This window comes from Onychomys torridus, chromosome 3, assembly GCF_903995425.1.
Source record: "Onychomys torridus chromosome 3, mOncTor1.1, whole genome shotgun sequence".
NCBI classification, from domain to species: domain Eukaryota; kingdom Metazoa; phylum Chordata; class Mammalia; order Rodentia; family Cricetidae; genus Onychomys; species Onychomys torridus.
Window position 1 is genome coordinate 150,981,382 of NC_050445.1, and position 14,070 is coordinate 150,995,451.

General features: G+C 37.8%; 1 protein-coding gene across 1 annotated transcript in view; it reads left to right on the forward strand.

Annotated features, from left to right (window-relative positions):
* Pik3c2g (phosphatidylinositol-4-phosphate 3-kinase catalytic subunit type 2 gamma) overlaps positions 1 to 14,070 on the forward strand; it is a 324,912-nt gene that overhangs the window by 96,047 nt on the left and 214,795 nt on the right. The window contains exon 16 of the mRNA XM_036182431.1: positions 3,596 to 3,784. Coding sequence (XP_036038324.1) covers positions 3,596 to 3,784 — 189 coding nt within the window. The remainder of the gene's footprint in view (positions 1 to 3,595; positions 3,785 to 14,070) is intronic.

A 14,070-nucleotide genomic window follows, 5' to 3' on the forward strand; every position in this document is an offset into this window, starting at 1 on the left:
ACACACATACACGTGAAAAAATTCATTAAAGATGTACATTTTAACAGTAAATGAACTACCCCAATTGAATTTTACTTGCCTTTCTGCTTCAGATCTTGTTTATGTTAACTGTACACATTAAAGAAGCAGCATTTCCTTCTGTTTTGCTTAAATATAATTATTCATGTGACGTGCAGCACAGACTCACTCTGGACTGTGGGAACAGATGGATCACAGCCTTCAGTGTATGGAGTTTTCAAATAGCATTTAGTTTGGTGACTTGAATCACTTAATGTTTTATCATTTGCATGGTGAGTTAATTATCTCTTCTTTCAAATTAACCACATGTAATCAGTGTCAGAAAATTCAGAGTCAAGATCCATTGCAAAGGTACTTGTGATATTTGTAAAAACAGAAAGGAAAATAAAAGCTTAATGTCAACCAATAGAGTAATCCCCTACATGTGGGAAGCTGAAGGATAAAATATATGAGAAAAAAATCATTTTGAAATTAGTGGATATGTCTACTTTAGCATGACATATACCTGGGACCAGATGGCTCACAGGGACTTACAGAATTTTAACACAAGCAAAATGCACAGGAAGCAACTGTGTTTTCAGACATGAATTTCTTTAAGCCTAGAGATGAAGAATTTTTGAAAAGAATAGTGTGTAGTCTAGTTATTTTAACAGAAGAGGGCAGAGATCAGAGCTTAATAATAATAAGGTAGCCAGAAACTTCAGAACACAACATTGGCAGAAGTAAGATAGGCAGGCTGGGAGCTATACATTTATCTACACAGGAGCATTTAATTACTGTTTATAACCAAGTATTCTACCACAACCTGCAAGGAGATGTGAGATGAGTATAGACTTCAAAAGTTGAACAAAACTGAAGAACAGAAATTCTGACCAGAATGAACCCAAAAGTGGCATACCGGGAATAAGTCTACTGTAGATTATCTACAGATAGATATTGTTCTAAACCTGACCTAGCACATCATAAAAGGAAACCTCAAAAAGTTCAGACTGGATTGCCTGTATTTAACGCTCCTGCTGAACACACTGATTCATTCAATACTGGAGAATAGGAAGATGCTCTCAACAGTATAGTATTCCTAATGTCTAATGGTTGTTAACTAGAAAATGGTCTTGGGTATTATCTAGCATGCAATCAATTTACAAAACTATAATCTACTATCAGAAAAATATAGCTACAGACTATATTGGAGTAATAGTTGATTTAATTTCAGAGATTTAAAAGGCAGACAATGAATTCAATGCAGCAACACTGAGGAAACAATAAGAAAACTTCACAAATCCAATTTGTAAAGTTATCCCATACATATAAATAGTAGAAAGAATTGTGAAAATAAGCTAGTGACTTCATGTACATTCAGAAATTTATATAAAACATGACAATGACTTAAAAATGAGCAAGGTAACAAAATTCAGAGTAGAATATATGACCCAGAGCACTGCTTAGAAGATCAATATGTGCATCACAAAGATACCAAGACAATCAGTGAAGAGAGAACTTTTTGTAAATGGCTGCTCCTATGGAGCAAAAGACAACTAACTAACACTGGTAGGGAAGGAGGATAAGATAAAAACGCTGATGCCGGCCCTCAACCACAGGCAGAAGCAAGATGGATCTACTAAATCTGGGACTAAAAGGCTTTCTTAGAATGAATGTTAGGCTAGACAGAGGGGGACAGAGAGAGAGAGAGAGAGAGAGAGAGAGAGAGAGAGAGAGAGAGAGAGAGAGAGATACACACAGAAAAACAGACAGTCAGAGATGAACAAACAAAGGTTTAGCTAAAGTTTAAAATTGTTTATCAAAAGACATTAATTCAGATATAAATATGAAAGACATTCTGGGAAAATGTATGCAAGATATTTATATAACAAAACCATTGTTTCAGGGTCAGTAACAATACAAATGAATATAAATAATCCAGCCAAAAAGATAGTCACCAGATAATCAGATGCCTCGTGACAGATACAGCATAAGAAAAATTATCCATATGCTAAGTAAGTGGGAATTTTGAATCAATGTCAGCAATCAGAAAGTATAGCACCAAAAAGGTGGACAGAATTGATTAAAACTGTCAAGAATGTGTCTCAGCCAGAACTCTCACAATCTCTGTGTAAGAATGTGAAACTTTACAGGCACATCTGGAAGCAGACGCTATTCTTCCACATGTACACAAGTGGCCCAAGCCACCAGACACTAGATTTATCTACAGAGAAAGAAAATAAAACAATTAAAAAGCTTCCATGAGTATATTCCTGGGACTTTGATTTATAATGCCCCTCAAAAAGAAAATAACTCATAGGGCCACCAAAGGAGCGATTATGTAAGGAAATTGTACTGTATTCATACAAGAGAATAATAGCCACTAATTATAAAGAATGGACTATTGACACACTCAACAATACAGATAATTTCAGAATCATTTTTGAGCAAAAGTAGCCATGAATAAAGGATTATATTAATCCAGAGTGAAAGAAATCAACCCTGTGCTTACCTCTGGCAACAAGGAAAAAATTGTTCTGCACGTTGACAGAGTGCTGCAGGTGCTAGTTAGCAAATTCATTTGTCAAAATTCATTGAACTGATTCCCTGCATTTTCTTTATGTAAATTCTGCTTCCTGAGAGACAACATGGGGGAATGGCACTGCTCAGTATTAGAGGAGGAAGTTAACCAGAACAACACATCTCAGGGTCTTTTATTATTGATGGGAAAAACATAACAAACAGAAGAATCTAGACATGTCATGAAAGTCATCTGGACATGTCAATGTTTTCATCTTATAGATGATGGCAACTTCTACCTCTCCAGTCATCTCATACCTCTCATACTCTTCTTGGACGTTTTGGCTGATTTAAAATAAGCTGGATTATTGTTTGGGAGAGGCAAGGATCAAAAGTGGATGCAGACATGGTCATGTAACAGATGTTGTCCTCTTGGTGGACTGTGCGCTGAATGGTTTCATTGGGCTGAGAGCATCATGGTATACTACCCAGAAGTCAGCCTCTATGTCCTAGACTGAGGTCCCTGTTTCAGGCAGTGCATTTAAGAAAGTGATTAGGGATGTGTTACCCAGGGATAGACTGAGATTTTTGTGAAGTTAGGCAAAGGGTTAACTTTGGTGGAACTTTGGCTAACTTTGAACTCTGTTGGAACTGCTCTGAGAAGATGGAATCTGGTCCTTATTATGCCTTTCCTTCACAAACCGATCCTTCTTCACTGACTTGTAAAGTAAGAACCAGAAAACAAGAATGCTCCCCTCATATTGAGTTACAAGACACACATGACCTGTCCTGGAGGAGACAGATGTTTTGCCCACAAAAATGAAATATTTTTAAAGCAGCAATGATAAGAGAGTAGAAAAATGCAAATTATCTGAAATTAAGGTGGTTTTGTTTTTGTTTTCCACAAAGAATACACTGGCAGAAAATAAACTGATAGACTATATTATCAAACTCCTTCATGATAAAGGACTAGTTTTCCAGTATAAACCAAAACACAATTCCAAGAATAAAAAAAGCATGATTTTGTACTGTGCATTTACAACAATGTTAAAAAAAATTTTTCATTCTGTCTTTTCAGACTTTCTGAGGAAAAGAGAAGATACTTGTGGTTTTATCGTTTCTACTGTAATAATGAAAACTCCTCCCTTCCTCTGGTTTTGGGAAGTGCCCCTGGATGGGATGAAGAGACAGTTTCTGAAATGCATGTCATCTTGAGAAGGTGGACATTTTCTCACCCATTGGAAGCTCTTGGTCTTTTGACTTCCAGGTAAGACTTATCATAAGAAAATCTACATTCAGGGACAACTGAAAAGCAAGACTGCATTTAATTACACAGCCATTCTGTTGCCAATTTCAGTAGCTATGAACATTCATTTCAGATAAATACAGCTGTGCATATAAATTTCAAACTTTAATCTTGGAGATACTTGAAGTATCTTCACACTAAAGATAAAACCTAATTAATGAAGCCTATAGTTTCTTCACTGAGGAATCCACTTTCTTTTAAAGAAAAACAGCTGGGGAAGCTGAGGCAGGAGAATTGCTGTCAATTCACTGCCAGCCTGGCATGCATAATGAGGTCTCATCTCGGAAAGAAAATACCTGCACCACAGTCTCCACCTTTCCTTCTCACTAAAATATAAAATGAGTCAAAGCTCTGCATCACCACCCATGAAATTCTTGTCATTTTTTGCTGAAGACTTAAAATAATAGCACAATTATTCTCCCATCATTCCCAAATTGACTAATGAAAGGAAAATTGGTCAAAGCCTGACATCAAGAACCAACAGAGAAGAAGAAACCAATGTTGCATCTTCTATTTTGTAAGGTAATTGTACCCGGAATATACACAGACTGAAAGGGGAGCAACAGAAAGATAAATAACCCACTTTTAAAATGATAACAGATCTGACAAACACTTCTTCAAGAAAACTATACAAATATCCAATAAATACACAAAAAGATACTTAAGTTGGCATTATTGGCAATTGAGAAAACACACAGAGGAAGCCAAGAAAAACACTTGAGATGCTTCTCTCACCAGAGTTGGCAATAATCAAAGAGTATAAAGCACTTATGAGGATGCAGAGAAATCAGAACCTTGTTGTTGAGGGGGGGATGCAAAGCAGGTGTGGGCATAAGGGGAATCCAGCTTGGCAGTTCTTTACTTGTTGAACGCTGAATTACAATAATGTAATGTAATAATGACTCAGTAATTCCACCACCAATTTTATAGCAGAGATTAGCAAAAATCATGTCCAATCAAAACCAATACATAACTGTTGAGGGCATCATAGATCACAAAATACACAAAATGTACAAGCAACCCAAATGCCCAACAATGAATAAATGAAAAGTGCTTTGTGTAATGTCATAATAAAAAGAATAATACTGATAAATGTGACAATGTGGGTGAACTTTGAAAACAGTATACTAAGTGAAAGAAGCCACTGACCAAAGTTGGATGCTCCCATTTGCATGAAATTTGCAGAATGGACAAATCTATAGAAGAGGGAAGACCATTAGTGGTAATGGAGGGTGAGGGCAGGTTAGAGGGAATGGTTACAAGAAGAGGTATGTGTGTGTGTGTGTGTGTGTGTGTGTGTGTGTGTGTGTGTGTTGTCTGTATGTAGTTACTACTATACAAATTAAAGTAAATTGAATGATATTTAAATTATATTTTGAGAAACACAGTTCTTCAGACCAGCAGGATGGCTCAGTGTGTAAAAATGCTTTCCACCAAAGCTGATGATCTGAACTTGGTATCTGGAAACCATGTAAAAGTGGTAGAAGAAAAGTGACCCCTGCAAGTTATCCTCTGACCTCCATCTGCATGAGATCTCTCTTGGTACATGATCACACAGGCATGCACACACACACACACACACACACACTTTAAAAAACCTTTACAAGATAAACACTGCTTTAAACTTTTAACAAAATAAAATGGGTGCACTGGCACATGCCTTTAATCCTCTCACATGGGACACTAAAGCAGAAGGGTGCTATATGTGAAAGTCTAGCCTGAAGAGTAGCAGGCTGGCCTTAACTACATAGAAAGACTATGTCAAAATTATACTTTAACCAACAATACACTAAGTTAAAGACTATGCATCAATGAAAAATTTTGAAGTTTGATTTTTGGGTCAGCGTTCTACATCTTCCAAGCAGGCTGACTTCTTTAAGAATCACCTTAGTTTACACATTATTTAATGACTTTAAATGTCAATGATTTTCAAAAAGTGCATGGGACATTATTCTAGAGTTCTTTTTTGGGAAAAATGCAATAATTCTGTTTACTGATTTAAAAAGTGAGAAAATTTACTGAATTGATTTCTACATTCTCTAATCCCTAAAAATGAATCCTATGTCTTCTCTACCTAAACAGATCTTGAAAATCTATGAGACTCAAATTTTCAGTGTACAGGTCAAATTTTTAAATTAGTAATAGTTAGCAGTTTCTTCAATGCCCACAATAACTCTAAGAAGTAAACATTATTTTTTTTCTAATTTTACATGCATGAACACTAAGGTTCATAGAGATCACTATGACCCAGTATCAAGTGTAGACATTTGTACCAACAGAGCTTTGCCCCCTGAACCTCAGCTGTACAGCTTCCGGCAGGTATTAGGGATCTTTCTGCTGCTGTAACATTCAACCTCCCCACCCCACCCCAAAAAGCAACGTAGGTGATAAAGGGATTATTTTGTTTTACAGGTTCAGGGCAATAGAATAGTCTGTGGTGTGGAAGGCTCGAAGGAGCTTGAGGCTGACCTGGAGGTTAAGAAGCAAGAGAGAACAGAAAGTAGGGACAGGCTTCAAGACTCAAGGCCTCAACGCCTGCCCACAGTGACGCACTTCCTCTAGCAAGGCTCTGCAACCGCACAAACAGCATCGCTGGCTGACAACCAAGGGTTGAAGCCCATGAGCTGTAGCAGTTCAAAGCCTGTACTGTCAAATATCAGGTGGAGCTCAGGGGAGGAAGGACTGGAGGAACCAGAGGGGTCAAGGACACCACAAGAATACAGCCCACAGAATCACCTGAACCGGATCTAAGTGGACTCAGAGATCAGAAAGCCTGTGTGGGTCTGACCTAAGTCCTCTACAAATATGTTATAGTCGAGTAGATTGGTGTTCTTGTGGCACTCCTAACAGTGGGAGCAGGGGCTGTCTCGGACTCCTTTGACTGTCTTTGGGATCCTTTCCATCCTATTGGGCTGACTCATCCAGCCTTGATGTGAAAATATGTGCCAGGTCTTATTGAAGCTTGTAATGCTGGATTTGGTTGATGTCACTGGCAGGCCTCCTGTTTTCTGAGGGGAGTTGATAGATCTGGGGAAAGAGGAGGTGGAGGGAAAAGAAGGGGGAAGGACTACAGTCGGTATGTAATATAAGAGAGGAGAATAAATTACAAATAAATAATAAACAAACAAACAAATAAATAAATAAAGTCTTAAAAAAAAAAAAGCCTGTTCTGCTCTTACAGAGGACCTGGCTTTAGTTCCCAACACATGCATGTAGTCGCTCATCCCCATCTTTTACTCTAGTTCCATTGGGTCTGAGGCAATCTTTGGGGATCATTTTATATTCAAATCACAATACTACTTAAACAATCTGGGTGTTTTGTTTTTTTTTTTTCCTAGTTGTGAAGAGCAAGGGCTGTATTATCATACTCCAGTGATTTCCTTTCACTCAGCAGTGTTCTCTGGAATCATCAGACTTGATAGTCAGTGATGAGCAGGATACTGTCAAAGCAGACCTGCTTATTAAGCTGCATCCTGGGAGGCTGGGGGAATCTTGCTCTGATTGCAGGTTTTCTAGCTCCTTATCGTGCACAGATAAGGTCACTGGCAAGGTTGGTGAGTTTCCATTGTGAGCATCCTGGACTCCCACTCTCAGTCTAACTGAACTGCTAAAACACTTGAGGACAGGCTGTTTCCAGAAATGAGCCTGTTCCACAACTCTAAATTCAAAAGCTGACTTTTCTGAGAACAGTGTGTGCTTATTACGTGAGTTATCAAAGAACAAGTTCTTTGGAGCTCTGCTTCTTTTTCGCCTTCTTTGAAGAGTCTGTTGTGGTGGTAGTTTAACTTCTTGAGAACTGGTTTACTCTAGTTTGAGTATGGAAGGGTTTAATACTGCTGTTTATTTCATCCTGCTGGAAGACTCTCTACTTCATTTGTGTTTATTCTAAGCAAGAAACACGCTGACACTCCTGTACCTAGAGTGGGCCACTGAGTGTTTACATTTTTACCACTGAGTGACAGCAGAGGGCCTGTTGGGCACTGGTCCTTCCATTAGAGAAGGTATAACTGCAAAGGCCTGGGCTAAGGTTAGTGGTACTGGGTGAATAACTACTGTTTTCCTGAACCCTGATGCAGAAACACAAGGATTCAGTGGAAAACAGTAATTATCAGAAAAAAAAATTAAGAGTCGTTTTTAACAAAAAGGTTTATTTTCAAACAAAGAAATTTAGAGCCAGGCAGTGGTGGCGTACGCCTTTAATCTCAGCACTCAGGAGGCAGAGCAGGTGGATCTCTGTGAGTTCAAAGCGAGCCTGGTCTACACAGTGAATTCCAGGACAGCCGAGGCTACACAGAGAAACCTTGTCTCAAAAAATTTTTAAAAATCAGAAAACTACAATAAAAGCTTAAATAAAAGTCTGAAGGGCACCAAATCTTGCTACTCTCATATGATGTAAAATTATTGTTTTCGAGAAGAAAAGCAATATTAAATAAGCCATGCCTTAGCTTTCAAAATCAATTCCCTTGGAGGGAAACTAAAACACTTGCACCAAGCCACTCTCCTGTTTGTCGTACAGATAAATTTTACTAAAGTCAGTCTTGACTAGCGATGTAAGGAGGAGGAGTGGGATTCTCAATAGTGAGGCAATTAAAACTTCCATTACTTAGATGTCTGATTAAGTGATGACTTGTGGTGTTTACTTTTCCATTTGTGAAGCAAAAATATGTGCTGTGCACTTAATCAAAGAGAAAAAGTAACCCACAGTGACTGTTACTAAGAAAAACACACAGTTTTGCAAGGAAAGGCTAGCGCTAGGGGCCACCACAGGCTATGCTCCGTTAGACTTTGATTAAAGGAAGTAGTAAGTGCTTGATAAGCCCAAAGGAGAGAAAGCAAATTATGCCACAGAAAGTAAGGAAATGTCCACAGTGAAATTGAATCCTGACTCCAAGTCTTGCAAAGATTTCTTCAAGAATGATAGCAAGTATATGTCTATGAGGGTTCAGAGGGTTGTGAATATTTAACGCAAAAGAATTTGCATGGGACACAAAATTGAAAACATTGGCCTAAGGAGGTTTATGTGGGGCCTTGTGACCCAGGTAGGAAATATAGTCTTGTTAGAACAGTCTGTGGAATTTTGTTGACAGATTTGTATTAAAAAGAATAATTGTAACAACTCTGTGAAAAATCTGTTTAACAAGGAGATGGCAGCAAGGATATTAGCTGGATGTCAGGGTTAGGAATACCCCACTAGCAAAATTCTTCTTGGCTTAGTCTTGGCAGCATTAGAGATCTACAGAGTCAACTGGAGAAATATTTCAGAAGAAAGCCACAGAGAAAGGAGAGATAATGAAGAATTCAAGCTCGGACTAAGTGTTTGAAAATCCCATTGTGGACTAAGACAGGGGCCAGAGAACAAATAGCAGATCAGAGTAGCATAAGTTGAAAGGCTTTGTCTACAACATCAAACCTTACCATGGGATCTCTGGGACTGCCTGGTGTGGAGTTCAGTTCGGAGAGCTGAAGCTTTGCAGAGAAAATAAACCGCAAAGAATAACAGGAGCCTTAAGATCTAAGACGATGGTAATGGAAGCCACGGAAGTAGAGAGAGTTTTAAAAACCAAACAAACAGATGTTTAGAAGATAGGGATAAAGCAGCTTTGGAAAACAAGTAAGAAAGGGCAGGGACAAAAAGGGGAAAGTAGCCCAGTGATCAGAGGGAATGTGAAAGGTGCTATAGCGTCATTACAAAGAAAAGCTTTAGAGAAACCGTAAAGGGAATTAGGCCTTAAGCCGAGCAATGGAATTAGAAGAACCACCACTGAGCACAGTAAGGAAAATTCTTGCTTCTCAAGTACTTTTAATTTTCTTTCTTAGTTAACCTATGAAAGCCCTACATGTTCATGAGGTGCCCTGTGACCTTTTTAATGACTTTATATTACAGATAGAATAAATTAAGCTAATTAATATATTTGACTTATCATTTTGTGGTGAGAATGTTTAAAATCTATCCCTTTTGCATAATGAAAACATAGTTAGTAGATTCTCAACTTTCTATTTAAGCCCATAGACCAGTTCCTCAACCTGTGGGTTATGACCCTTTTGGGGCTAAATGACACTTTCACAGGGGTCGACTAAGACCATCAAAAAACACAGGTATTTATGTTATGATTCACAACAGTAGCAAAATTACAGTTATAAAGTAGCAACAAAAATTATTTTATTGTTGGGTTCACCACAATGTGAGGAACTACATTAAAGGGTCACAGCATTAGAAAGGTTGAGAAACACTGCCTATAAACTCTCAGACTGTATCTCTGTACAGTTTCCTTGTCTCTGAGTTAGGAATTCATTATCCCTGCTTTTTTTGGTTCGTGGCTGGTCCAGTGCCCTAGGCTGGTTAGATAAATTACACTGCTTGCTATTTGCATTAGTCACTTTTCTGTTGCTGTGGTAGAATACCATGGCCAAGCAACTTCAGAAAGAAAATGTTCGTTTTAGCTTATGGTACCAGAGGGGTAGAGAGTCCATCATGGCTAGGGAAGCATGACATGGTAGCTGGAACAGGAAGCTGGCAGGTCACATCTTCATCCATGCACATGAACCAGAGAGAAGAAGAGCAAGGAGTGGAGTGAGGATATATACCTTCAAAGCCTATCCCCAGTGATGTGCGTCTTCCAGCAAGGGTCCATCTACCTCCTACAGATTCCATAACCTCCCCAAACAATGCCACCAACTGGGGACCAATTCCATGGGGACTACTTCTCATTCAAATTGCACCCTATTGTATGTCAACATTGATCCACTTAAAAATGTAATAGATAACAGAGCCAAACCAATCATTTGGTTTTATATGTGGACAGGATAATTTCTAGTCCAAAGATGGAAAGGCTTTTCCAGAAGCATAGTAATGCCACTCTAGGTCTCTAAGTTTAGGGTTCTTGTTTCTGTGTTAACAGATGTCCTTGGGAAAACTGCTTCAGGTCTGAGTCTCAAAGTCTTCCAGGATAACATGAGGAGATTGTACTTACTTTCCAAATCTTCCTGGGGTCTGATATTCTGGAACCACACAAAAACTCCTTGAAGGAACACAAATTATTCAGTATGTGGAAGGTCTCAATCACCTTAAAGAATCCTTATTCATCATTTTTTTTCCTGGAAGAGTATTTTTTTAAAAAAGCCTGCCAGATCTTACTGGTTTTCATATTAGAAACAGAGCACAGATATTTATACTGGCATTTAACTTCCAAGCTGATACCATGTGTGTCATCAGACTCCAAATCTATTGGAGAAACATTGTTTCCTTATGATGATTCCTAATTCTAGCCTGACACTGGAGCTTTTAACTGTGAATAGCCTCGTGGCATTCTCCATGAGTTCATGCTGTGTATACTGAAGGCTTGACATTTCTTTTACACTTAAATTTGAGCTCAGATTTCTTTGCTTTTTGGTTTACTCAAAGTTGCTTTTTCTTTTAAAGGCTGTTATCTGTTGTGTTGTGTTTAGCTTTCAAAGAGTGCTTTTAAAGTTTGAGCAAAGTATTTGCCCTGTGCCATATGAATTAGAAAGAAGGGGGAAAAGTAAAGACAAGAGTGGGGGTAAAATAATAAAAGAAATGACATAAAATAAGTCAAATGGAGAAAGTTAAAAGATATATTTTTCATTGAAGAATCATTTCATGAGTTTACTGGCTCTGTTAAAGATGACCTGAGTCCCCGTAATATTCTCACAAGCTGCAGAGGAAGAAAGGGATTGAAAGGTTTGGGAACAGAGAGAAAAAAAATGACTATTCTCAGATCTGAATATTGGCTGGATCACTCAAAGATGCCCAGTGTAGTCGGGTTGTTTTGTTTATTTGTTTGTGTGGTTAGGTTTTAACCCCCACTTTAGACACTTCCTATTGTGCTTTGAGTGAGCAGTGCCCTCTGTGGTCCCAGGTGTTTGAACACTTGAATTCTATTTAGTGACACTACTTGGAAAGGTATGGAGCCTTTTAGAAGTGTGGCCTAGCTAGAGGAAGGATGTCACTGTGGGCAGACTTTGACAGTTGATAGCCTCCCTCACCATTTTTTGTATTCACCTCTTGCCCTCCATACCCTGTGATAGTCAGATGAGATCTCTCAGTTTCTGGTGCCACTCTCCTGTTACTACGCCTCACCCACCATTGTGGACTTTCTCTCTGTCAGCTGAAGTAAACTCTTCCTTTTATAACGCACTCTTATTTATGGTGCTTTATCACCTGACAAACAGCAGATGCCATAAATCTGGATCTTTATATCTCAAGCCAGATTTCCATTTATGAGATTGTGAGGGTCTATTTTCTTGTTAATTATAAGAATGCTTCTTATAAATAAGTGAGATATGTCCTCCTGATGGATCTTCCATTCGTGCTTTTGTGAAGATCTACACCATAAGCATGAATGTCCATTCCTGCAAGAATTGACAGCCTCAGGGGTGTTGTGATTATCTAAGAGTACCTCCCAGATCCCATTTGGCAAGGATTATGTATGTGTGTCAAGAAATCAAACCATTTGGAAATTCAGTATAACCTGGCTTGTGGAAAATTTCAAATAGGTTGCAGGTCTTCTGTTACATATGACATTTTGGTCTGTAAATATCAACCCAAAGCCAGACTCCACACAGGTAACCCTCTCCTCATTGAGGAACAAGCTACTGAGCAGGAAATGCCAGTAGCTAAATCCCTAAAGAGTGTTTAAATAATTTCAGACATCTCAGGGAAGAAAATGCCAGGATTTGCAGAACATGTTTGTTGATTGATCCACACCTGACTTCAGGGGCCATGAGAAAACAAGCATGCATTGTCCAGAGACCTATTATGACGGAACATTATTCTAAATTAACTAAAAAACAGAATGCTCATTTCCCCCCACACAATGAGATTCCTTCTTAAAAGAGTATAATATTTGATGTTTCTACTTATTCTGGTAATGAATCTATAGTTATTTACATATTTGAAATTAATTACCAGGATGGATACTACTTTAAAATGTATTTTTAGTAGATTTGAAAAACTATGATTAGGTTAGAAATTTAAGGTTGTGTGTGAAACTTCCTTTAAAGTATTTGAATCAATAATCTTGATATCTTCCATCTCTTTATTAAGAATAATGAAGCAATATATACATTTTTTTTCAAAAAGGACATATGTTAAAAACAGTAATGGAAAAAAACATGTATAATCCAAATATATTATATATATGTGAGGAAATGTCTTAATGAAACTGATTACTCTGAATACTAAAAACCAGTATTACTCTATAGCACTTTCAGATCATCAAATACCCCATTGTTTTGCTTGGTGCCAGTGTATAATCTACCAGGTGATCATAGTGTATTGAACTCATTTAGTTTTAGACATATATAGTATTTCCAATGCTCTGTATAACATGTTTGCATGTACATCTCTCATTATACCCTTAGGATTGATTCCCAAACGTTAAATTGCTACATCAAAAATAATCACAACTTAAGAGCATTTTTGTTTGTTTCATCTGAATACGTGTCCTATATTGCCAGCACTGTGTGAAAGAGCCCTTGTTTTAGGAACATCAACAACACCACAAGCATCTTCTAAACTGGCCCACTCTTCCTAAAATAGCCAAATGCAAACGATGTTTGGATATGCTTGAATGTCAAGTAAGTCCTTAGTCATATCCCAAGATATCATGTGGTTTGTTCCAATTTTGCTTCCAATTTCTTTGTGAACTCCAAGCAAAGGTAATGAATAAATGAGACATCCCTATCCATCAAAATACAAAACATGCTTCCCTGAATCTGCATGTATAATTTTCCTTTTGCACTTCACTGTATGAGTATGAATAGATTTTTGTTTTCTTCTCCCAAGGACACTGGAAAATGTCCTTTTCCATTACCTTCAGGTTTGCTTTTTTTCTTACTCCTTCGACTGAGAGACAAGAAAAAAAAAGTATAAAATTTATGTAGGTGGTATTTGTGGAATTAAACCTGCTGCAACCAATTTAAATTATCTCAGTGCACAGCAAGAAATAATCTATCTCTATAGTATGATTTTCAGCATGGTTTTCATCATCATCAATGCATTTTGATAAATCACCTACAGTACAGACAGCATGGTGATAAATCCTAGGAATAAAAAAAAAAAGATGCAATAAACATTACCCTCAGTTGATTCAGTCTCTCACGGACGAATGGGAGCACAGTTTTTAAAATTATAATTCTAAGTACTATTAGCCAGTCCCAAATGACTAGAAGTAAGTAAGTCAGTACCATTGGAGAACAAAGAAATTATTCCTATGGTTATTCTCATT